The sequence below is a fragment of the Xenia sp. Carnegie-2017 genome, unplaced genomic scaffold (genome assembly GCF_021976095.1).
Source record: "Xenia sp. Carnegie-2017 unplaced genomic scaffold, XeniaSp_v1 HiC_scaffold_25, whole genome shotgun sequence".
Taxonomy (NCBI): Eukaryota; Metazoa; Cnidaria; class Anthozoa; order Malacalcyonacea; family Xeniidae; genus Xenia; species Xenia sp. Carnegie-2017.
In genome coordinates, this window is record NW_025813488.1 from 1,329,631 (window position 1) to 1,357,252 (window position 27,622).

At 34.1% G+C, this 27,622-nt stretch overlaps 2 protein-coding genes across 8 annotated transcripts in view; one reads left to right on the forward strand and one right to left on the reverse strand.

Moving 5' to 3' along the window:
• The window catches only part of LOC124453372, a 62,146-nt gene that overhangs the window by 15,279 nt on the left and 19,245 nt on the right, over positions 1-27,622 (reverse strand). For 3 of the 7 annotated variants that reach the window (XR_006951068.1, XR_006951067.1, XR_006951065.1), the window contains exon 19: positions 10,165-10,281. The gene's annotated coding sequence lies outside the window, so the exon portion shown is untranslated. Of the gene's footprint in view, positions 1-7,510; positions 8,079-10,164; positions 10,282-15,261; positions 15,634-22,980; positions 23,371-24,709; positions 25,024-27,622 lie in introns of those variants that run through there. The other 4 variants (XR_006951070.1, XR_006951071.1, XR_006951069.1 and 1 more) reach the window with 4 other exon arrangements.
• On the forward strand, positions 13,808-20,516 carry LOC124453375 (type-1 angiotensin II receptor A-like). The gene is made up of 2 exons (XM_047004198.1): positions 13,808-14,107; positions 19,324-20,516. Exons 1-2 carry the CDS (start codon positions 13,955-13,957, stop codon positions 20,182-20,184), a joined length of 1,014 nt encoding a protein of 337 aa, XP_046860154.1. The 5' UTR covers positions 13,808-13,954; the 3' UTR covers positions 20,185-20,516.

The window sequence follows — 27,622 nt, forward strand, 5'->3', positions numbered from 1 at the left end:
TTCTATAACTGACATTGCGTGGTCAATTTCAAAAATGATTTATACAATTATTACTCTTATTATTACTCTTAATAATTATTAATAATAAATAAGATGGTATCATGAGATGTTGAAACATGTTTACTTTAAAAAAGCTTGTCGTACTTATTGAATGCGCTTTATCAATAGTGCTTTTACGCAGTTACGGTAAAATACGTGGGTAATGTTTAATTTAAGACAGTAGATTTTGTAACAAGGCGAAACACAATAAAGACAAAAAAGATTCAACCTTCGCATACAATACAAAAATTAAATTAGCATAAAATCAAAGTCTTATTTAACGTAAAATATTCTCGAAAATACAATGGAAATATTTTTATTTGATTAAGTTTTTATAAGTCAAAAGAAGATTAATAATTTCTTTAATCAAGGTTGTTTTACAATTAAATATAGTTATGTTATTCACCGGCCATGTGATCCAGATAAAAAATATCTTCACGAGGTCTCAAACGTTTTTGAGACCGAGAGGAAATATTTTTCTATCCAGACCAACCTAAAAGGTAAATAAGGTATCTATTATTTCGCTTAAGGCAACAGTCTAATTAGACTGTGCAGTTAGATTCAACAATGACGGCAAAGCAAACAAACAAAAGTTTGCCATTCCTTTTACTTCAGAGAATTTTAAACTCAAGTAAAATAGATTATTTCAATCAATAGTTTGCTGGTAATTTCTTGTCTTTAACAACTTTCTTTTCAATAAGAATTAATAAAGCAACACAATGTACATAATGAAATACACTTATTGTGTTTAAATATATGCGCGCTTAACTGCATTGTCATTATAAATTAAAAAAATTGAAACACGTGCACTGATTGGTCGATAGGCGTATTAGTATTATCCTGAGCTCAACCAATTAATTAATCAATCAATCAAAGAAAATTTGCATCCCAATCATGAATACATGTTAAGGCCCGTTCACACGATCCGATTCTTCGGATCCTAAAAACAACTCATGTCACCGCATATAAAGTGAGCCTTCGACAGTCGGATCCATCAGTCTGAAACTCGGATGGAAATGGAACTTGCTCTATTTTCATCCGACAAGATCAAAGATTTGAAAGAGACTTGGAAGCAAGAACAAAAATACACAAAAGATATCGATATATGTTCTGAATAACATAAATAGCTGCTACAACAACTATAAATATTCAAACGAAAATAAATATCAACAAAATTATCAGACCGTCTGAACAAGCAACCAAAAGTCGGAACCGAAACAATCGGATCTTGTGAACGGGCCTTTAGAGGAAAAAAAAATTGTTTTAAATTTGCTGGTTTGCATTATTGTTAATTTAGAAAAGAAATACAAGATGCTCCCTGTATTGGCACTACCTTATGCAAACCTCGGAGATGCTTGTGAGACTTTCAAGCAGATGCAACCGTCGACGCTCGGTTGACTTTCGAGTTCTCCCAAAGGTCTCCTTGATTTTCATAAGCCTGTACAAACACAGTAAACATCTTTTGTTTCTTGTTTGTTAGTCGGTGCTAGAACGTTCTGAGTTGGCAGGTTGTCAATGAAGGCAATGTTTCGTAAAAATTTTCATATTAAATTCAAAATGTAAGTTATCGTATAGTTTTGCGTTCGTTCATTAAAAGCAGGCTATAAAACACAGTGAAAACGAAAAACTATGAATAAAGAAGTCTTTAAAAATAAAAGCGCACAGAATATAAGATCGGTGGAGCACACATTTAAAGACACACAGATGTAACCTTATGGTATGTCAAAACGAAAAATAATCTTAGTTAGCTCATTAGTGAAAAATAGTTATCAAGATGTACTCATTTACTTAACTCAATTTCATTTAGCATGATGTAAAACAAGAAACAACATTCCAGTATAATTGAGGACCTTTTCAAATAACTAAATAGCAATGATAAATTTGCTTAACAAACTGCAGTTCATAAACGTTTTGTCAGAGTTAAAATTGTTTTGCGTTCATCTCAATATGGGACAGCGAGCGGCTGGCAAACGACGAGATCATGATAATTGACAAGACGATCGTTGTCTTAACACCTTAGTCAAAATCTTATCACTCCTGTACAAATATATAGAATGACATAGTTTGTAAACCATCTAAAAGCACGAGTGCGTCTGAAAGCAAACAACATACATTCTTGCAAACATATAGTGCAGTGAAATACTCGTGGAGCTTTCTCTTTGTTGCTCTGTTGGTTCTCGAATGCAGCTTTACTCATGCAAAGGCAACATGGCTGAACGATCGTGGGGATCTCAGGAGATCAAGGAGAAATGACAAAATAAACATAGAAGAGTGCGGGCCACATTGCTTCAAAGACAACAGTCAAGACGAGGTACAACATATGAGAAACAAGATGAAAACAAATCGAGATATCTTTCAAGATAGGAAGAAAAGTTTCGACTTCAAAGATTTAAAAGTGTGGGCGAAAGAGGACGGCACGTGCAATCATTTCTTTAATTGCGGCTAGTGAAAAAATAAACATTACTGCCAGATTAGAAATATGTAGCTGAAATAAGTAGCTATCTTTATCAATGATTGATATGAACTAAACAGTAAAAAAGAGTTTCTGTCAACATAGTTCTGGTAACGAGTTTTCATTGTGAAGATACATTTTTAAAACATCAAAAAGAAAAAGAGTTTTAATACGACAAGCAGTCAAATTGAATTTAGCTAGGCATCCTTTTATCAAGAACATGTGAAGAGTTGTTCGAGATCAACTTTTTCCGAAAATTGCTTCAATAGGTAACATGCATATGAAAAAATTTAGGTCAATTGTTACGAGAATGGATGAAAAAAATGATAAGATCTAAAACAGGAGTTTCACAAGAACTAAAAATCGAAGAATAATGTTCACCAAAGGACAATATTTGTACATAAGTTTAAACTTCTAGAGCCACAGGTTTTTTGTCTTAAATAAGAAATCTTCTAAAACTGTCTTTAACCTTAATTTTAACATCAATCTTTGCAAGCTTACTACCCGAATTATTAAAGTTTCACTGACAAGTAGCTACAATGGATAATTTATGTTATGTCTTTACCTAATTTACACATCTTAAAATTAAGTTTTATCTCGTTGTTGCACAACAAACCTGCTTATATTTTATCAAAACTATTTTATTATTAAGTTACCTGATCAACTACACCTACTATAAAGCAAACAAATTGGCGAAAATAAATGCAAATAACGAATTTGTTAATCGTGAAACGACTGAACATCCATTGCTTAATTTATCTCAAAAACTTCAATAAATTGCAAAATAAGCAAGCATCTACACAATGATGTAAAAGAAAGTCCATTATACTTTTTAAAATCTTTTACTTAATTCAACAATTTTTTTTAAATACACCTTAACTTAACGCATCAAGAAGAAAAATAACACGTAAAAGAATGTGTCTTAACCAACAATAAAGCTTTTAAATAGCAAGATAATAAAATAATGAATGTTGTATCTTGTGAGCAAAAGAACCACTAGGAAGATTGTCAATGAGAAGAGTGTACCAAAAACGTACATTTACTAATAAATAAAAGAGACGTTCTCAACTAGCGAAGAAAAGTTTTTTAAAAGGTCTCAACGAATCTGTATAATTATTTTACATTTCACGATTACTTCTTGGACAGCTCCCCTTCCTTTCAAGATCGAAAACACGACTCGGATGACAAATGTTTATTTTGGTACACCATGTCCGGCCTTTTCGTGAATAACATGAATTAAACACCAGTTTTGTGTTGTGGTAATCATTGTACTATACTATAGGATGGCAGGCTCAAATGGAAGTTTACAAAAGTCAACATGGATACCATACATGCAGAAGCAAACACAAAAATATGAACTGTCAGTGAAAAAAATGGCACACAGCGTCACAAGAATGGAACACATGCACATGTTTCAAGACACAGATGTTACCTTGCGGTAAATTGAAACAAAAGATAACAATAGTTACTAAATAAAGTGTCCACGTCATGTTTGGTTATCGAGATGTGATAAGATAGTAATCGTTTCATCAAAGAAAAAATCGTTTTACATTCACCACAATATGGGACAAAAAGCGGCTGCATGCATGATAGCGATAAGATCTGGATACTTAGCATTATTATTTGCCTCAACATCTTGGTTGATAGCCAACTGCTTTTGTATAAATAGGATGACGCAAGTTTGTTAAAAATCTAAACGCACGAGTGCAATTGACAGGAAAGAAATATACTGTTTCAAACATAAATGGTGCAATGAAACACTCCTGGAGTTTCCTCTTTCTTGCTGTGTTGGTATTTGAATGCAGGTTTGCTTATGCAAAGGCAACATGGCTGGACGATGTTGAGGATCTCGGAAAATCAAGGAGAGGGAAAGAAATAAACATGAAAGAGTGCTGGCCAGATTGCTTCAAATACAACGGTAAAGTGAGAAACGAAGTCAAAACATATAGAGAAAACTTCCAAGATTGGAAGAAAAGTTTCGACTCCAAGGATTTAAAAGAAAACGATTATCGACGAAAGAAAACAACACATTGCCGCCGCCATTTCTGTCCTGAGGACTACTCAAGAAAATAAACAAAATAAAGTAATAAGCAATAAGTGTTGCATGATATGATTTGTTGAAATATGTAGCTTTCTTCATCAAAGATCGATATGAAATAAACAATTAAGAAGAGTTTCTGTCAAAATAACTTTTATAGGTGCTGCATGTCAGAATTTAGTAAAATGCTTAACTTTCTTCATCAATAAATTTGAGTTTTTGCTAACACAAACTTCGTCACGAGTTTTCATTATCAAATGTCAGCAAACGTCAGGAGTTGTTCAAGATTAGTTTTTTCCAAAGAAATAGCTAATTATCTTAAATAAAAAAATGCTTGCAAAAGATAAGAAGAACGGTTGACATAAATAATTTCCAAATCTTATCATGAAAATGGATGGAAGGCAATGATAATATCTAAGGACTTTAACGTGAATAAGAAACCCAAGAACAATGTTAACCAAACTCCAAAAGACAATCTCTTTAACACTTGTGTGTTTTAACTTTCAAGCAACACCGAGTTCCCTTTATATTTTTTCTTCTCCTCTGAACGCTTCAATTAAAAAGAAAACAACATGAAAAGAAAGAAAGTGTCTTAAGGCACAATAGACCTTTCAATTATGGACCTTGTGAATAAAAATAATTTGATATTGAAAGAGTAAAAGACATAACTATACCTCCAGTTAACTACCTACATTTCTGCATTCCCATGCGAAACTATATAATAAAACAAACATCCGCGAACTAGAAAATATGTTTGTATTTGTTGTTCATATTTAAGTGCGATTGAACAACTTCGCAGGATATAAATGTATAAATTTTCAATTTTCAAATTTCAAGACATGGATTTTCTCCCCAAGCCGGTTGGCAACATATATGACACTAGACATAGATTGCTAACGCATACGTAGCGCGCATGGAACCTGCATGAATAATAACATGGCGAAACAAGAGAGCAAAGGATGTGAAGATTATCCTACAAAAGTCAAGTTTTTCGTAGTTTTTACACTCATGTATCGTTTCGAAATTCATCTGATCGAGTTTTAAAAGAACGAGAAACATACATGCAGCAATCATTTTGACAATTTTGGGCGAATTTGATGAAAAAGTAAAATGTTCATTGTTTAGTTTCACAGCATTTTAATGCCAGAAATACTATGCTATCATAACATTTGGCCTCTTCAATAGTTTCCTGTACTTGGAAAAACATATTGAGTGTAGCTGTAATGCTACAAAGGATCGCAGTAACTGCTTTGCTTAAAAACTTCATTTTTGAGGAATCATCAATTATGGAGCAGACATTTTAATGTGTATATTAACTGGTGTGTTTAGTGCTCATTGTATACATTCTTTACTTTGTAATAATTGAATAAACTTTGACAGTTAATTAAAGTATCGTGCCTTTTGAAGAGTCCGAGGGGTGTAAACTATAAGCAACTGGTGACGCCCGCCTGGTTTTGACTGTTTTCTCTCGATATTTCGAATTTTTTCTCCCGACATTAAAATCACGCGATGCACAGCATGCTTTGATGTGAGAAGGGTTACGACGGTTGACGAGAAAAGCAATGCATGCAAAACAAACACCGCTCAATGAAATGTTCGTTCTTCAACTAATGGAGAAGTTTTTCTTATTAAAGGCGAGTGTCAGCGCATCAATGAAAAGTTTGAGCTACTCAGCTGTGCTCTTTCATCCAAGTGATCCGAAGTAATGCATTTTGCTGTAAGATCAGCAAGATTTTTATGCAAGAACGTGTCTCCCATTTCCTAAATTACTAAGTCATTGAACTTCCACCATTTTGTTGGCGCAAATATAGTTAAAAAAAGCACTTAAGATGAAACAGTTTTTGGTTAAGTTTGCAAGCATCAGATTCTTGTTGCAGGTCTTTACTTCTTAAGTTATTTTACGTGCCCTTCAACAATCCTCGTTTGCTTCCTTACTTCGTGCACAATTTCTTTTCGCTTTTCATTCATTGACTTTTTTTGCCCGAGAGTTTAGATGTTGGGCCAATACCTTTCAAGTATTTTTAATTTATTTAAACGAGAATTAGCTGCAGCTTGATAAAGTGCACTTATGGACAAGACAAAGTACATTTATGGACGAGTCGAAGTACACTTACATACAAGATAAAGTACACTTACGGACTAGATAAAGTACACTTACGGACTAGATAAAGTACACTTATGGACAAGTTGAAGTAGCTACACTTATGGACCAATGGAATAACACTTATCGATAAGTTGAAGTACATTTATGGAGAAGTTTATATAAATGGTCGAATATACACCATACAAGACAATAGAAGATAAAAGGGAAATGACAGTAGTAGATGAAGGAAAAAATGACAGCTGTATCTTTTGGTTAACAAAAAGGAGCTTTGATATTTTGCCACAGTTAACAATATACAATTCTTTACGTGAACACCAATTGTCAGACGACAATGATGAGTCGGTTATTACGATCTTTTCATGTATTCCACTTTGCATAAAGATGCAATTAAGCAATGCTAAAATAGGTTACAAAAGCTACATGTGTAATGTCTGACTTAAGCGGAAATACATAAAGACAAAGCTATAACAATAGCACTCAATGCGAATATTAAATTATCGATAAAGGTCTTCTTAACCCTTAAATATTGTGCAAAGTTATAATGAAAAGGCATGGAAACTTTCTTATTTGCTTACGTCTTTTTACATTAAAAGAAGATAAATATTTTATGAATCTAATTTAAAAAGTAAAAGTAACATAAATTTATGAGCATTTGACAAAAACTGAATCTTTTGCAACTTTCTAGTCATGCAATATATGTCTTATTTCATATAAGAATCAACAAAGCAGCGTATTTTTTTACAGCAAAGCAGCGTATTTATATAAATCGCTTTTCTTGTGTCTATAAATATACGCACTAATACCTGGATTGTTCATGTATGGTAGACGCGAGAGAGTTTCGAGTTTGCAGTTTGTTAATGAAGAAAAGGTTTCTTAATAATTTTGAAATCATATTTAATTCAAACGGAAATAGAAGTATATAACGTTAACACAGGTTTTCATGAAGCTCATGCATATGTTAAAGTTACAGATGTTGCCTTACGGTATGTTAAGACAAAAGATAGCATTAATTAGATAATAAAGTGTCCTCGTCATATTTATTCACCAAGATGTGATAAGTTATAGTAAATGTTTTATCACAGTGTAAAAATCGTTTTACGTTTATCACAGTATGAGAAGACAGCGGCTGGATAATAACAAGATCGTGATATGTAGCATGAAGATTGTTGCCTTAACATCTTAGCCAGTTGCTTTTGTATAAATATGATGACGCAATCTTGAAAGTCATCTAAGCACGTGAGCGTTTCACACACACAAAAATATATTCTTGCAAACATATATTGCAATTAAATAATTCTGGTTTTTCTTCCTTCTTGCTGTGTTGGTTTTTGCAAGCACGTTTGCTCAAGCAAAGGTAAGTAATGGCTGAACGATCTTAAGGATCTTGCGAGATCAAGAGACGAGGAAATAAGCAAGGAAGAGTGCAGTTCAACAATCAAGACTGGCTACAAAACATGAGAAACAAAATCAAAACGAATAGAGATACCTTCCAAGACTCGATCAAAAGTCTCGACTCTAAAGATATTAAAAATTGACTATCGACGACAAAAAACGACACAATGCAGCTATTTCTGTCCTTAAGGCAGAGAATAAACGAAATAAAGAAACAAAAAATATGTGTTTCATATAATATGTGTTAAGATTTGTTAAAATATGTAGCTTTCTTTATCAATGATTGATGAAAATAAACCATTCAGAGGCCGCACAAGCTCGATAATTGGGGAGGGGCGAATATTCATATATTCGCTTGTTTTAATCTTTGTTAATCCATAACCCAATTGATTTCAATAGAAGCTACTGAGGTAGAAAATGCATATATGAATAATTCTTCCACCAATTAGCGAGCTTGCTTAGCCTCTGACAATAATGGGAATTTCCGTTAAAATGCTTTTGCTCGCGAGTTTTCATTGTCAAGATACATGCTCAAAACATTTTATAAAGCAAGAAAGCAATTCTTAACCAAACAAGCATTTAAGTTGAATGAGCAAGCCTATTTTTTCCAAGAACAAGTCAAGACATGTATAAAATCAACTTTTTCCAGATCCCTATAATCACCTTAAATAGGAAAGATGCATGTCAAAGATGTGAAGAGATTGATCTATTTTATTTCTAAAACATATCATAAAACGAAGAAAACGAAATGCACGGTAATATCTAAAACAGGACTTCCACTTGACAGCTGAAAATCCAAGAAAAACGTTAACAAAAACAACATGCAATAATTCTTATGTGTTTTATAACTTCAACTGCTTCCAATAATATGGAACTCCTCTTATATTATCTCTTCTTCTCTTAACTTTACGTGTCAATCCAAAAAAGAAAGTGTCTTAACGAACAACAAATAGCAATATTATAAACACTTTGAATTGCGGATTTTGTGACCAAAAACGAGCGTGAGGAAAATTGTCGACCAGAAGAGCGTTTCGACACAAAATGTAGATTTACTCAGGTAGGGTTGATGGTAATATGTGCACACCCCTAAAGCCTTGGCTAAAAGGGGACAATATTTTGAACATTACCCTGCGAATACTATTAAAACAATTAATAAAGCAAAAGTTATTGTTGTTTGTGTTTAATGGAGCCCACTTCCAAAAATCTCCCATCGTAATAAAATGTTGCAAAATTTACTAAAATTTCTGACATGCTACGGAAGCACAAGGCCACCGAAATCTAATCACTACCAGAGCGCAACTCCAACAAAAATCCTGTATCAGTCCCTAGATTTACTAAGAACTTGAAAAAAGTTCTGATTGGGAAAATTGCGATGTTTGAAGGAATGTCGACGTACAAGTAAAAGATATGTACCGATCTAGTACAATATTCATAATAGAGGTTAATTAAGCCTTTAAGTGTTAAATTCACGCAGTGTTTTTATAAGTATTTTATCCTACTTTAAAATTTTTATCTGCAAATTTTCGAATCTGCGTTTATTGCAAGCTATACTCTTTGAGAAGTCCCTTATATAAATATTTTAAAACGCTCGAAGGCCATTTGTTTGATAGTATCAAAACATATCTATGTTTTACAGAGCTAGGCAGTTCGTTGCACCCATGCAGTGCAAATCGCTGGGTACTAAAATCTAAATTTTGGTTTACTAACGCAGATTTGCTAGCAACTGAATAACTCAACCTCATTCACGATCATATTTGCATGCGTATGGCATTTCGAGTGTAAAAACTACATATCCAAGTTCTATGACGGGTTGCTTCTCTTGTAGCTAATTTGTTGAAAATAATTGTATTTCTTGGAATGAAAATGTCAGTTCCACGTTTGATTTTGATAGGAACAACAATCACAATCGTTTCTCACATAACAGTGTAATCGTTCATACAAGTTATTATTGAGACTAGGAATGAAAGAAAGTGATGACTGCATGTATATGATTTCAACAACATCCAGTTTTCCCTTTTGTGGCATGACATAGATAGAACGTATTTCGCTTTTCAGTAAATCCGTGTGCTGGAAGAAGGCTCAATAGACTTGGGCGGAACGGGTTTAAGGCAGTGTACTAATAAATACTATATATCATACCTAGGCATTGCGTCCCATTGAATCAAATTGAGCATCTCCGCAAAAAAAAAGGCAACATTTCGTCATGGCTCATTCTCGTTTCGCAATTAATCCAGATTTTAATTCCATCGTCCATGGCTATGAAATATTAAAATATGGATTAGCTTTTTTTTAGATCTAGATCAATATGTAACTTGATTTATTTTTCTCAATTAAAAATAACAATAAAATTATGGGCAGGTAGTCAAAATATGGGTAGGATAAGGAACACGTCGCTAAAAACACCACAAGATATCACTATTCATAAAACACTAAATGCATCACATAGCTTCTCGATTCGTGAGTAACTGCTAATGCAATTCAAATTTGTAAGTTTTTTAAAAGATAGAAAAATAGACATGGACTTGCCATGTAAATTTTCCTGTGTTTACTAAGTGAGAAAACAATACATATCTAACAAAATGAGCAATTATAACGTAATGAAATTGATCAAGAAGTACTAAAACGTGACGGCTAAGTACGCTCAGATCTTTGTAAAACATCTCCGTGATGAAATATATATATAGCTATATAAAAATTACGGATTTCAACAAAAAGACGATAAGAACACACGTCCTGTTCTTCATCTTTAGTTTCAGCAAAACGGTTAAACGGAATGGTAAAGTAAAACGAATTGATAAACATGAAACAATGAGAGCACTTGAAAAAAGAAAACAAGAAGAAACGTTCGAATGGTAGAAATCCAACAGAGAAAACATGTATAAAACTGAGCCAGAGGCCTGATTTATTGTTAACGGAAGCGTCGCTAGAACGTCAATTAAGATGGGTAATTTTATTCATGTGAGTTCAAATGTTCCCGACTGCTTTCTTTCGAAAGTGAATTGGCTTTCAAAAATAATCAGTCGGGCATACCTCAATATATTATTACTCGCCCTAGTCCCTACTCCAATTAACACTCACATTACATTAGTTTAACGAAAACTTTGATACAAACACCCACGAACTAAAAAAAGACTTAATTAATATTTTTAGAACTTTTGTGTTGCCAACTGATAGTGCAACTCCAGAGGATAAAGAAAAACTTTCCAATCATTTCGCAGAAAGTATCAAGGTGCGCTAAGTTTAATATAGCCCGCTATGACTAGAGTCGAACTGTAGCGATCTTCATAGATATGTGATGAAGCCAAATGAGCAAAAAATTTAGATGAAAATATTGATAGTCTGATAATAAAATAGTAAATATTTATGAATTAGTGCCCCACTCTCGAGAAGTACAATTGATAGTCTTAAAAACAAGATAGCGAATGGTTAAGTAAACAGGCATGTAACAAACTCAAAAGAAAAGCTATAAAATGAAAATACATAAAGATGCACTTTGCATGAACTGGCCTCCTCCAATAATAACTGCTGAAGTAACGCATTACTTATCACCAATTACTTTTCGGGTAGTTAAGTTTTCAACATGTATGTTTTGCACGAAAGGAATTCCTACAACATTAAATTAATTTGACAGGTAACACGTCCATTTAACAAAAGTAATTTCCGTTACTTTTGGCTACATGCTAAGCATATTTCTTTTTGAAAAACAAGAGCAAAATTGACAATACACGCCTCCATGCAAATTTCTCACATGGTTCATAAAAATTTCGAACAATGAAAACGTGTTTAAGTGGTGTCAATTCAACACTCAAAACGCAACCCGAAAATAGAGCCATTCAAGCAAGGTGTTATTTTAGCATCTTATAGAAAAGATGTTAAACAAATAAGTTTTAATTTGCATATTTAAAATCAACAAGCCATCAAACGGTGTTAAATTAACACCAACATTGGCGCTAAAATATCACTTTTATTATAAAGCAATTGTCAGGTGTGAAATCGACACAAAAAGTATTACATTAAAACCGTGATATTAAAAGTGCGCACCTTATTCCTGACAAGTAAATTTGCAAAATAACAAAGTAAATATGATTAATTTTGCATAATGTTGTGTTGCTTTGCTTGTTGAAAAGAACATGTATAGAAATGAAATAATTGAAGTTACTGTCCAATGGGAGGAATTCAAGCATGTGAATCGAATGATATATGAAAGAAAAGCGGTACTGGCAAGGGCTCTAATTTTGCCAATGCGTTTTTAGCGTTCGGTCTTTCAGAAGATGAAATTAATTGCTTTTAACAGCATCCTATAATTGATGAAGCCGACCTCCATCTTCCCAACATATGTGCTACACACAATTTAGCTTGATTACCACAAAGAACGCGTATCGTGCTGAGTTGAATTATGCGAAAAAAAACTTATTCGTTGCACATTTACAAAATGAGAGTTGTTCTTCATAACGCTTGCATTTATAGCATAGTCAAAAAGTAATCATATTTTATCTAATGAGAAGCTACGCAGAACTCTTCTACCGTCCCACACACGACATGTAACTGACAGAGCATGTTTGTTTTTTATATAACGATGAATCGACTTTACTAACTGACTCCTATTTTTTCAAAGTTATGGTTCTCCAAAGGGAAAATCGCTTGGCAGATTCCTTTTCTTTATTCAGTTATTTGCAAGTAAATTTCCTAAGTTTCTCCGTAACGTATTCCAAATTCCTATATCATAACGACATTTGAGTTTTATATTTAAACTTACTGCCGTCTATTTTGCTCTTACAAACATTGCCTTGCCCTTATCATAACAGAGCATGAAAATGTATGTTAATAGAAGTGTAGTTCTAAAAAAACCTAAAATGCACATTTCTAAAAATTACGTTTTTGAAAAATATGTTGAATTACTCAAACGTAAAATTGTCAAAACATTCAATATTAATCATGATGATCTTGTTTATCTGTAAAACTAACTCAACAAGTTAAAAGGCCTTAATGTTTGAATATAATTAAATGAAGTAAAATTTGTACTTCAGACGAAAATAAAATTTGAGTTTCATTTAGTCGTCTTTATTTTTTGATTCTTTTCAGTTTGAAACCATTTTTTCTAAATAGTGTTCTTAAAACCATGAAAATGCCTTTTTGAAGGACTAGAATTTCATAAATTTCCACAGCCTTAATTTAATTCCAGTGCAAACACTAATCATGGACCTCCCTGGACGGACGACGTCGGATTGGGAACGTGGACAGATACACAATTCATAGGATAGCTCCTGGTTGAGAAGTTGTTTCGTGCGACGTGAAACAACATCTTTTTCCTAATAATCTTTTATAATCATGCGCTTATTTCGTAAATATCTACATCCACATAACTATAGCTAAAATAGCATTAAAAGTTATCCCTGATTTTGTTACATAGCTAAATTACGATAATGTAAATGTCACATTTTGTTTAGATAGTTTTTGATATCATTGTCTCCAAAATAAACAATATGTCAATATACTATTGATAGTGGACGAAGACGTAATTATTAGCAGGGAGCCAGGGCTGCAAAAATCTTACTCCGAAAAAGCGCCCTGTATATATAACATATTTCTAGTTAAACATACGTTGTAAGCAATATGAGATCGCAACTCAAATCAGGATACTCTACAAAATTCTATTTATGAAAATACATGAATCGTGGCTTAATGAAGTCGTTTGAAAATTATCGCTTCATCTTTTCATGCATCACTCATAACTATGAACATATGTCATTCACCTGCTGGTAAAGTGCATGGGTGACAAATGATAAAGAAAACGTGGCGGTACTTTTTCTATATATGTCATCAACAGGTGCACGATTACTCACAACTCAACTCCGTTTCACATAGAGCCACGAGGAGAACTTGTTTGATTTCACTTTACAAGAGAAAAATTTATAGCTTCGTGAAAACAATGAGCAATAGAAACCACGTGTTAGTGATTTTCCTCATAAGTTTGTGGTGTGGTTTTCAAAGTTCGCAAGGATCAAGCAATTCTACAGTCATACAGCAAAACGGCACGAAAGAAAACAGCACTGTTAACCATTCGCAGACAACAGAAACCAAGGTTCGTCACCAGATTATGCATATTTGTATGAAGTAAATGGTTTGAGTCCGGAAGTATAGTTAGCTACATTTTGTAGATGTAGATCGTCAAGTTAGTTGAGTCCTGAGAAGGACTGTTGGTGTTGATGTAGACTGGCGTTTCGACAACCTTAGCGGTAGCCATCTTCAGAGTCAAGTGATTCGCGTGTGATGTTCTTTATGCGATTTTTCGAAAATATCAACAAACGTTAAAATCTTTCGTGTAGCCACCATCGAACGCGCAACCCAACAACCAGAAAAAAATTGTCAAAGTTTATCGTGATGATTTCAACAAGTTAAATATTTTTCAACATGTCGACACGATTTTATCCAATGATATATACCCAATCCTCTAGATATCTAATAGCGTTGTCACGGTGAGGCAAAATAATTCACGGGCGCCATCTTGAAAGGTGACAAAAAGGCGAGACTCTTAATAAAGTCTAAGTAAAATGTAAGTTTTAAATGAAGAATTCTGTCAAAAATTTGGAAGCAAACCTATCACCTCCGCACTTATGTATAAACATAGGAGAAGCATGTTTTTGACCTAAATCTCGTCAGTTTTAATGAAACATGGTAAATCGTGCACAACCTATAATGAATGTACAACCTGGTAAGAAATTGATCATTATAACTACAGAATTTTGTTAATAAGCTTTTAAAGAGGCACATTAGTATGCATAGGCCTAAGATGAGTGTAAAAATTACAGAACAAAAATTTAGCAGCTTACAGCTATGTTACAAATGCCATAAAGTGCATGCCTTTCTGATTAACCTACTTTAAGTGATGCAAGGGCAAAAATAAAGTTTTAAAAGTATTGCTACCACGCTATTAGACTCACTAAACACATAAAATTGCTTTGATTCAATGTTTTGACCACTCTTTCCACAAGGTCACTCTACACAGGATGAGACATACATATTGCTCTTTACTTTGGAAGAGTAAAATTCTGAAATTTCTCTGTTTAAATATAGAACGACAACATTTTTCTGGTCTTGTAGAAGCTGCACAAAGCATTAAAGTGTTTGCTTACTTTCTTCTAACAGAGGAGCTTGTCTACATTAAATAACAATGTCCCAAAATCATCTTGAGTTACTTTTTGCATGCATTGATTATATAAAGAATGACTTCAAAAATAAATCAGATATTCTTTATTTTAAATCAACATTATAAACTTTATCAAAGGACACAGAGTAAATTAGTAGTTTAGTATGTACAGATCACTGAGATCAGAATCATCACTGGATTTGTTGTAGAGAAATGTAAATACAGGATCACTTTTTCAATCAATGTGCCAGAACTCTTTCACTCTCCTTTTCATGGTTAGACAAAGACAACTTTTATCTATGAAAGTCCTTGCTAATAAAATTTACAACAAAGTTTCAACTCAAGCGAATAACCTCAGCTTTCTGGCTTATGAAATGGCTCACAGAAAAATATTCTTTCTTGAACTGTAAAACATGATCTTGAGCATAAAGCTTTAACTGAAGATTTACAATCATCATAACCTATGAAAGAGATTGTTGAAAAATACAAAAATTTACCACTTCTGACATATTGTAAACAATTCGTAGCTACGTATGTTCTAAGAATCATATAACGTCCGATAAAAAAATCGGCCAAAACTTATAGTATGGCTGAAAAACGTTAAAGCAAAGACAAAAATTACCAAAAGTCCGCGCAATTTTTGTTACTTTTTCTGCAAGTTCCAGGCATACCAAACATTCAATCCACCAAAATATTGTAGTTCCATGTTAAATACACAATCCTACCAAGTTTGTAAAATTGAGCAATTTGCCGTTTTACGAGCAAATGTGAAAATCATAAATGTGTCAAAATATACACTATGTGTCTGTCCATAAATATATATAAAGAGAGAAAAAAATGAACACATTGCATATAATGGGGCGATAAACTGGGTATGGTATAAAAAATTGTTAAAAACCATCGTCCACGATTCTTGCCGATTATGTTTCTCCTCGAAATATTTTGCTGAGGCATACGCTAATTATGGTAGATGCGATTTTAAGGCACAAAATGTGTCGAAAAAAGAAAACAAATAATTTTTACACTCTTTTCAACTGCCAAAAAGCCAAAACAAACGTCAGTCGCCAAGAAAACATGCTTTGTTTCGGGGGGAGTTTGGCTTTAACCGATCATGAGAAAAACTATTGGATTTATCGTTCCAGTTGTTATTACAGTTCACTGGTTTATACTAATAAACATTGCAAAAATGGTCGTTAAAATTTTTGTATATGTATATCCACCACCTCCGTTTGATTATTTTGAAAAATCTCGTCCTAGAAATCGCTCTTGTAGCCCAGGCGCAACACAATGTTCGACATTGTAAAAAAGCTTTTCCAAATATATTAATTCTTACTGAAGGCAGAAGATTATAGTTGGGACATTTGACATTACGATTTAAACGATACTGCTATATAAATATAACATGATGTCAGTGTAATTAAAGTAAAATATTTCAAAATAGCAAATACCATGGTGAATGGTGATAATAACAATGTAATAGTTCTTAAAAGAACTGTTTTAACCAAAATACTAACCAAACAATTCAAAGGAACCGTTATTTACAGTTAGAAAGAGACACTATGCATTTCGGCAGACTACTCATCAGGTGTCAACGTCTGCTAAATGAGAACCTCCAAACCATGCTATATTTATAACGTTAGAAAAGGTCAATGTCATCCCTATTTTTAGAGATGACACTTAAAACAGAGACAGATTAAACACGTAATCCTTTTGTCGGCAAAGGACAGGATTAGTCAATTTAATTAATACCGACTCCATGACGCGTAGCTGGAATAACGAGCGACATTTTTTAAATAATTCTAAAGTTTTCATCAGAATAAGCATTGGCACAGCGAGTGTTGCTCAAAAGATGTTTTCCAAATCGCTGAATCACATAGAATCGGATTTTCACTTTTACACCCACGTTTTGGTAGTTGTCGTAAAGGAACAGTTTTATTCCTGACAGAAGCTGGTACATGCTGTTTTATTCTTTCACTCAACCTTTGAGAAGTCCTACCTACATAGCGACCGGTTTTGCGAATATTTTGTTGGCTATCATGAATGCAAAATGCTTGCATCTTCAGATTGTCCGGATGTGCTGTGGTATAAGCGTTATGTGGATGACACCTTTTCTTTGTTTCATAACGATTGAAATCGTGAACTTTTTCTTAATAAACTTTGCTCTCTTCACCCTGCACTAAATTTCACCTCTGAACTAGAGTCAAACAATCAATTAGCCTTTTTAGATGTTCTTGTACACAAACGCAATGGTCAGTTCTTAACAAGCATTCATCGCAAAGCAACTTTCACTGGTTTGTACACACACTTTGACTCTTTCTCTTCGCATAGAGAAAAGATTTCTTTAGTGAAGTGTTTGATAAAGCGAACGTATAGATTGTCCTCAAAAGAGTTTATTGATAGTGATCTTATCTCACTGAAGAATATTTTTGTGTTAAATAGATATCCGGAGAAGTTGCTAGACAAACTTTTCTTATCCACTAACAATGAACGGAATGAACTTTTCGGGCCGGCCAAGTGCCCTGTTTTCCTTAAACTTCCCTGGATGGGTAAGGCCTCTAATGACATCGAGAGGGAAACTAAAAATCTCACCGAGAGTTTGTTTTTTGCATGCAATGTGGTCTTTATATTCTCAAAAAGAACTATTCTTCCACCCACTCCCAAAGAGTCTCTCCCTGCACAAATATCAAGCAATGTAGTCTACGAGTTTAAATGTGAGTGTGATGCTCGCTATGTAGGTAGGACTTCTCAAAGGTTGAGTGAAAGAATAAAACAGCATGTACCAGCTTCTGTCAGGAATAAAACTGTTCCTTTACGACAACTACCAAAACGTGGGTGTAAAAGTGAAAATCCGATTCTATGTGATTCAGCGATTTGGAAAACATCTTTTGAGCAACACTCGCTGTGCCAATGCTTATTCTGATGAAAACTTTAGAATTATTAAAAAATGTCGCTCGTTATTCCAGCTACGCGTCATGGAGTCGGTATTAATTAAATTGACTAATCCTGTCCTTTGCCGACAAAAGGATTACGTGTTTAATCTGTCTCTGTTTTAAGTGTCATCTCTAAAAATAGGGATGACATTGACCTTTTCTAACGTTATAAATATAGCATGGTTTGGAGGTTCTCATTTAGCAGACGTTGACACCTGATGAGTAGTCTGCCGAAATGCATAGTGTCTCTTTCTAACTGTAAATAACGGTTCCTTTGAATTGTTTGGTTAGTATTTTGGTTAAAACAGTTCTTTTAAGAACTATTACATTGTTATTATCACCATTCACCATGGTATTTGCTATTTTGAAATCTATCTTTAAGTTTGTCACCACGACAAAGTCTCTGTTTCATTATTTAAGTAAAACATTATTGGCACAAACTAGAAGATTAGGTGTTAGTTTGGCGTTAACAGCAAAACGCAAAAAGTCGCGTGATCATGGCTTTTTTGGTTTGCGGCGCAGTTCGCTGTTCAGGTTTTCACTGCAAGAGGCCCTTCTAGAGGTGGGTGAAGTACTGCATGCTTTTTAGTACTTTCAATACAACCAAGTAACTTTTATGGCTGAATGGTGTATTTTTTTGTGTGAGTATACTCAAAACTACTCTGCAATAAATAACTTTATTTGGCTTGGAAGTTGGGGACGAGTTTTAGAGCTTGCACATGACGTGATGTCAATTTGTTTGCATTCAAGCTTTATCTTTGTTTAATATCGTGTTTTTGCAGCTAACCTTATTGAATGTTACTGCAGCGCAATATCTGCGGTCTCATCGTGTTGGTTTGTTAGTTTCCATCTTCGTTATTAGCTATCTCTTGCAAAGTGTAAACAAATTGACGTCATAAACGCAAGATTGACCGCGCGGTAATTGAACCATGCTATTGACTGAGATTCGAGTTAAGAAAAAGCTATAATTTTTGCTTTTGGAAAATTTTATTGAACTTTTCATCTAAATTCGCTTAGGTTGACACAATTCAAAGTAAAAATATCCATAAGCAAATTGGCTTCATGTCACCTTTAAGCCAAAACAACACTGCAAAGAATAGAACTGAGCACGTCAAAAGGTGGCTACCTTAGAACTTAGTTACATTCAGTTGAATGTAGCAACGTAAAATATATAAACAAAAGATAAATTGTGTTTGTAAATTTTCTCGCATCTTCTTGAAGAACTGGTTCGTGTTGAGCGTTGAAAACACGACAAGAATATTCAATGCGACAGCAATCATAGCAATGGTCGGCTCGTTGCTCAACTTGGCGGTTGTTGTTGCTATTTTGGTGGATCCTTTAAAAATTCTTCGTAAAGGACCGTGGATGTCCATAGTGAATCTATCCATCGCCGACCTCATAACTTGCATTACCAGTGTTTTCTTGTTTGGTAATAGAATTCTAGAATTGACTCAAACAAGACTCGACCTTGTAATTATTGATTTTTGTTACATGTTCGGGCGTGCTGGCTCATTCTTCGCCCTGACATTGTTATCATATCAAGTATTCATTGTAACCAAATACCCGTTTGAAAGCCAACACCGCTGCAGACGATCCAAAATCATAGTATACATTACTGTCCTGTGGCTTGTAGCTTTTCCATTGGGAATGCTTAATACGCTTTGGTATTTTAAAAAATACGACAACAAAGATTTATTGAAAGTTTACATCGCTAACATAGCAGTCTTAGAAATCGTAGTTGCCATCCAAATTTTCCTTAACATCAGTGTTATCAAGGAAATTCTTCGTAGTGGACAAAATGTGACTGTCGCGAACGCAAGGCATAAACAAATGGCAAATATGATTGTGTACCTGACAACCATTCTGGTGCTAACTGCCTTTCCACCTTTCGTTCTCACTCAAATACAGCTTTTGGTAAGACTGAAGGTTATCGGAACAAGTAAGTGGGCTAAAATTACACATGCCGTAGGCGTTTACAGCCTGCCAATCGCAATGTTGAATTATGTAATAAACCCCATTGTTTATTCCCTGCGTTTATCTACCTATCGAAAACACTACTATTCTTTCTGTGCTTCCGTATGAGGACTGGGCTCAATCATTCATCATCGAGACAAACAACTTCAGTTTCACTGGAAAGTTGGAAAGCGACTGAAAATTCAAGAAAGACAACAACTAATCGTATTGGTCAAGATAACCTTGGCTTGAAAAAACAAGAAGAAACTGACTATACAGGGACGAAATAACGACATGCATGGACCTTACTTATTCATTATGTAAGAGAACACGTTTACCATACAAAATTTTCACGTATTTAAATACATTTAATGTAGCTAACACTAAACACTTAGCTTTCGGTAAAAAAGCTTGTATCAATACATTGTGACAAAACCGCTTCGGTCACACTTTTCCTTTTACTGATGTTTTACCATACATAGCTATAGGGCAGAGAATCGCAAAGGGCAGATGGATTTTTCGAAAAGTTTGTTGAAAAAACATCGTTGAGGTTAAGTTTTACGTTTTTATTGGGATGGTAGAGAACTGTCCCAATCACGCCCTTCCTTTTACTTATGTTTTACCTTTCGTGATTTTGAAGTTTCTTCAAAATCTGTCATCATTGTACGGTGCGTGTTTCAGTTTGAATCTTATTTCAAAATCATCTTGATTTCGAAAAACTTGTGTCAATTAACACACTCTTTGAAGGCTATAACGAGAGAGAATCAGAAATGGCAGATGGAGTTTTTATAGAAGTTTATTAAATAAACATAGGCTTAAGTATTAGTTATATTTGTAGTGAGGTAGCCGCATCAATTCTTCCTCTGTACCATTCATAGTCTTTGAATTTTTATTCAAATTCTCTCATCAATGCATGTGCAGGTGTTTCGTTTTGTCTCTTCTTATCATTCCAAAATTATATTGGTTTTACGAAACTCGCGTAGTCTTTCACAAAACAAAGAAGACAAAACTGGACACTAAGACTTAAACAGACTCTTTAAAGACTTTAAAGAAAGAGAATCACAAATTTTAAAGAAGTTTAAGAAACCAGACAGAGCTAAGAGCTAACTTTATGTTTGTAGAAAGCATGATAGAGAACTGCATCAATCACACTGTTCGCTTAAGTAATGTCTCACAATCCATGGTTATTGAATCTTGAATTTTGTTAAAACCTCTGATCATTGTAAGTGTGTAAGTCTGTTTAGTTCGTCCCTTAATTCTTCTATCATTCCAAAGTCATCATTATTGTTATCATTCCACAGAACCAGGAGAAGGAAACTTGACACAAAGACGTCCACATACTTTTTACAAACTTTAACAAAAAAGAATCTTGAATAAAAGTGGTCTTATTGTATTAGGACAGCTGATCTTAAGTTTACCAGATGATAAACTACAAAGAACACTTAGTTGTTCTATTTCGAACAAAACCATTCTAGCTGCAAATGAATACGACAGCTTTAATTTGGTATAATGAATCTAAGCTAATATTAAAATGCTGTAGCTACCTTCAAATACTTAAACTATACACTATGTATAGCTTTTTAGCATGAACAAGCAGCCCAAGTGCTTGCAAACGCTCTTCATCAATGAACTTTTCTTTTAAAAAATTCGATTGACTCTTGTAATTTAGCAATTGAACCAAACATCAAGGCGCGACTCGCACATGAATTTCGCGTATAAAGAAATCGTTCACTAATAAGTACTCACTCAAGGAAAAATTCTTAAAGATAAGTTAGTCTTATCAATTATGGGATCTTAAGTTATGCAAAAAAGACCAGATCTCTTCGACTAAAACACACGAACACAGACTAAATGAGATTTTGTGTTTAGATTATCCAGTTATCAGTAACATTGATATTTGTCGCATTTACTGTGAAAACGCATTTCTTTGCACATATATAACGAAGTAAACGCATTTCTAGAATTCCAAAAGACGTTTAGGGGGTGCAAACCGCTACTACCTCTTTCCTACAGTAATATAAAAACAGAGCGTGATGAAAACCCCATACAATTTGTATAAGTAATTTTGAGTGCAATTTGGGAAAAACATGCACAAAGGAGTTTTCAAAGACTACCAAAATTGCACGACTCAGAAGGACAAGTGCGATTTGAAGTCTTTGAAAAACTCACGAGTGCTTGTTTCCCAAATTGCACGAGAAACCATGCTATTACATTTTATTATTATATGGCAAGCGTCACTTGTCATGCGTCAGTTGTCGTTTATATTAAATGAGTATTGGCAATAGTGCTTTTACGAAATTATGGAGACGATACATTTGTCGTGGGCTGGAATAGTGCGAATGATATAATAAACCTTTTAATAACCTCGCTTTCTCGGTCTTTACTAAGAAATATTGGACCTCTGTCCTTTTGTACAAACCTCCCCCTACGGGCTCGGTCTGTACAAAAAGACCTCAGTCCGTTATTTCTCCGTAAAGACCTCACGCTCGGTTATTAAGGGCTTAATAATATACATGAAAAAATTTCTCAATTCTGTTGACTTTTCAATTCCGTCGGATATTACTTTTCACAACAGCATAACTTCCGCACACGCAGCTAGAACAAGGTATCTACTTTTAGCAGTGTTGTTATTTTCATCCAGAAACACTTTGCAAACGGTGAACTGTGAACTGCTTCGCTAAAGAAAATCTACTTAAAACTTACGCCAGCCGTTGTAATTGCTTTGTTTACGATAATTTAACTTCCCGCTTTTAAAATATTTTATTTTGATAGGCTCTTATATTACTTCTTTGTTTGACTAACCAATCACGAGCAGCTTTGAAGTGAAATCAGCACTGGTGTTTTGCATTTTTACACAGGTGTTTCGCTTTTTTGCACCGGCGTTTCGCACTTTTGCACTGATATTTAGGAAAAACTGCACTGTTCTTAAGCAATCAGAATCGAGAAACTTTTTCATGTATATTATTACTGTCTAAAGCATTGCGATGTTTACACTAAGTACGAAATGTAAATGCACGAGGCACAGCGCTGGATATTCGTAGAGGAGGCTGCTTCGTCCAAATGCTGCTTCAGTTGTAAACACAGCAGCAAACGAAGAGAGGTTTAATGGCTACGCACATTAGGAATACATCTCTTGATCTACAACTATAGGACTCCATTTGACAATGTAATCATCGGTGAAACGGTAAAATCGATTTTCAGCGAAATGACTTATTTCTTACTTAACGTAGCAGTCTGTAACCACCTGCTGCAAACATTGGCGACACATGATGACGTAAGCTTTTAAAAAGTTTTTATCTGGTAAATCGGGAATATCTACGAAAGATAAAAAATTTGTATAAGTATAGTAGCTAGACTCATCCGAAACCGATCATATTATGATATGCAAATATCATTGCACTAATTCTCAGTAAACGCTAGAAGAGCCGTACAAGAAATTGAAAAACCACAAATACAATACAAATACACAGCACATGCACGGCTGTTACTGTAAGGTTAGGTGACAAGAAAGATTCACTATAGTTAATGCTATCGACATATATTCACTTGTGAAGACATGATCGTAAGCCATAATTTACTCAGCTCAATGCATTTTTATTGTAAAAGATAAAAGAAACGCGGAACAGCATAAGAAGCCAAATTGAAAGCTGTTTCAATATTGACTATTTTCATTTAATGTCCATCACAATAATGCGATCATGGTAACAGACGACATACAAGCACAGAAATCACGCTATTACTAAAGGAAGAACACGAATGCACGACACGTAAAAAGAAACCCATCAGGCAACAAGGGAAATGCTTTCTGGTGATACACATTGCTTGATGCACCGCACGAACCTCTGAAGTTTTCACAGTCGACAAGTCGTAAAAGCATTGCCTATTATCTTAGCAGATGATTTTCGTACATCGTCCATTAACAGACACTACTCGAGTGCTCTTTCAAAACACTTTTCCAATATGAGCACATTATCCATAAAATTAACGTTCAACATAGTCTTCTCTACAATGGATGACAACAGGAAATTCTTTAACTATAGCACAAGGCGCCATCTCATAGGACTGAAGTTCAAAGGTAGAGATTTTTTTCGCGTGCTAACGTTCTCAATCACATTCAAGAAAAAACAGATTTCTGGAGAATCGTGAACAGAAAACTCTATTTGAACTTTCGTATTCATTGCAAACTGTTGTTATTACTTCATAAAAAGTGTCCTCTCACATCTGGACTGTTTATCGCACTCTGTATTTTCTCTCGTTAAATCCCAGTTTTGTTAAGCAAGAGAGTTTTTGGTCTCCACATACAGGGGCGTATAAACTGGGGGGAGGCAAGGGCAACACGCCTCTACTCCAATGTTGAACTTAGAGGGGTCTCCTCGTTAATTTAATTATAAACCATTTAAACTACGTCCCTCTATGAAGTGACGACTCCTAAAAAGGACATACTTTTAATTACTTTAATGTTAGCTAATAAATTATTGTAGATGCAACTACCAAACGAACATTTGAATACTTATCCGAATATTTCTTTCTTCAAATGAATATTCGAAACTTTTGTTCGAAAGCATGGTAAAATCGACGGTAACTTTGCAGAACACCACAAAATACTTTAAAATGAAAAATTTCCGAGAAAAATAAATTTGAAACAAAAATGAGATTAATGCTCGCATAAAAATACGTGTTAATGTTGATACAGAAAGCAATAATGTATCCTGTATAATTGTGAATTCCTATCACAATACATTTCATTACATGCATTAAATTTCATTTTTCTAAAGTCCCGTAAAAACGAAGACCTCAAAATTGAAATATGTAATTCTAAGCAAACATAAAAGTAGCTACATGTAGGTGGAAGATAAGATTCGTCTATCGACTTTTATCTCAAAATCTTTTATCTCAAATTTTTATCTCGAATATTTTAAAAATAAAATTTGATAGACAAATATCCTTTATGCGGGATCTCTTGGAAATCTAGGAAGAAAAATTTTTCGCAATAAACATATCGCTCATATAAAAATTTCTCTGAAATATTCAAGTTTTTAAGACTACGTATGCACGAGTTTTCATTTCAAGGCAAACAGGGAAATGAAATGAATAACGATTGCGTCACGTTGACTGAAAACAAAAAAGGAACAAAACAGGTCGTGAATTTGGGCACGACATTATGCCAAACTGTTTAACGTTTTAAATAGCTAAATGACAATACACTGTGGCTTCAATAACGTCAAATTAAACTTTAGGATGAGGTACGAAAACGGAAAACCAACTTGACACGAAAGAGACAGATGTTGGGAAGAACAAAAATAGTTTTGAATAAAAAGAGAACAATTCAACTAAGTATGCACGTCATCAGCATCTTATCAACAAAACAACAACTTTGAAAATTCTTGGCCAAACACACAACACATAATTTACGCGAAAGAATATGACACAGATTAACTGAATGCTATAAAAAAAAGCTGGTTGGAACATATTTAAGTTCGCATGACGTGGAAATTAAGACGATTTTTGACGACAAAACATAGCAATTAATGTCTAAGCACAGCGCCTCTTCCTTCTTCAAAAAGCAATCGTTAGAGAGAGGAGTAAGCACATGATATGGAGAACAACAGAAAACGATGACATAAACATAGTAGCAAATAGGAAAACAAAAAGAGCACGCTATCTCTTGTATGAAAAGGTAATATTCGGTGAGCTCATATCATGGAAGATAATATTGGATCATATCTTTAATCCATATCCTCACGTTCACAGGCTGAAGATAATTGCAGCGTGATCCAGGAAGACATCAAGCACAATGGCACAAGTGTTGAAAAACACTTTATATCAAATAAGATGTTTGGCGTCTAAAATAACATTTCTTTGTAATACAACAATCAGGAATGTGTGTGGACTGCATTTATTAGCAAAGCAAGTTATTATTTGCAAAAGTATTGATGTTAATTTCACTGCAAAAAAGCAGTAATGTTGATTACTAAGGAGTTAGGACAACGTCAGCAAAAGAAAGAGAGAGGGGCATCTTTTCAACATGGCTACACGAAAACAAAAGTTTACAAGCCAGGACTTTGCAATACAATGGCACATTATTACTTCAACTCTTTCCCTTTTGTAAACTAAGACTTTCCTTATAACAGCTCGTATACATATATAACTATGATTTATAGTTAACGAAAATTTCAGATAAACCATTTTTTAATATAGTAATGTGACACTTCGTATGACGCCTTTGATAATTACGTTCTAATAAAAGCAACAATGTTCTTCAAACAAACACGATAAAAACAAGCAAATGAAATCCGTCGCACTCTTTGTAACAAATTAATAAAGAAAAATTGAACACCTGCTGAGAGCAGCACTTCAATAGGAGGAACAAGGCGCCGTTTGACAATGTGGCAATATTATTAGAAATGAATGAAGTATAATAAATCATTTGCGAGGAAAGAGAGCATGTGTTTGGAGACGCCAAGGCAATCTTGTATTGTATTTGAACAGAAGGAAGAGTCTCGACTACTTTATTTCCTAGGACAATTAACATATTCATTTCCGACTCCTTCAATTACGCCAGCCCCATCTTAGGTGGGAAGATAATGCAATAAAATACTTCTGTCAGAGAAAGTCCGTTGATCATAATTCAAAGAACAAAAAACGACATAATTCAATTGATTTTGTGATAAAACTATGGGTTGTTCAATGTCTTCGAAACGTTTCAAAAAAGTCGATACGAATAGTGCAGTTGCTATGTTTGAAGGAAAGCTTAACTTATCATTTCAACAAAAGCAGCTCATTAAGGATTCCTGGACGTTCTTTGAGCCAAAGAAAACTGCGATTGGAAGAAAAATGTTTGTAAAGTAAGTTCATGTTTTAATAGATCAATTTGACGGTTTATTATATTCAGGCCGAAAAAACCTGAGAAAACAGAGAACTTAAATATCAAAGAGCACAAACACCATGAATTAGCTATAGGAAACAGAAAACAGAAACATATTAGGAAACAGAGAACATAGCTGGCTATATCCTGACAATAAAACCTAAAAAGAATGAGCGAGAATTATATATTACTCGACATTCAACGGACAAATATCTAGTCGCATCAAAGAAGATTTACAGAAGTTGAAACTTAATTGAGTAATGAGCCATTTTGTAAACGGCAATAGTTACAAAGGGAATATGGGGTAGACAGTTATAAGAGTTGAAACAACGTGAAGCCGAAAAAATCTCTCGTAATAACGTTGGCAAGTATAATCTCACCGATAATATCTAAGCAAGGTGTATAGACATAAATAAAGTTGAAAATACACAAATGCTTTGTTCTAAAAACAACAAAAAACGCCCAGTGCGGAAGCTGACGAGCCATGTTTAAAATTCATGAAGAGACGCAGCAAAGTTGAGATAAATAAGTAATTGGCGAAGAAGACATTCATAAATAAATGTATAGATGATTCTATTAATACAAACTTCACACTCACCTTGAAGTTTGTAAATAGCTAATATTTGCCCTGCATTAATGGAAGACAGTATGATAAAAAATTTTCAAAGGAAAAAAAGGCTTGCTCTAATGAAAACAATGATA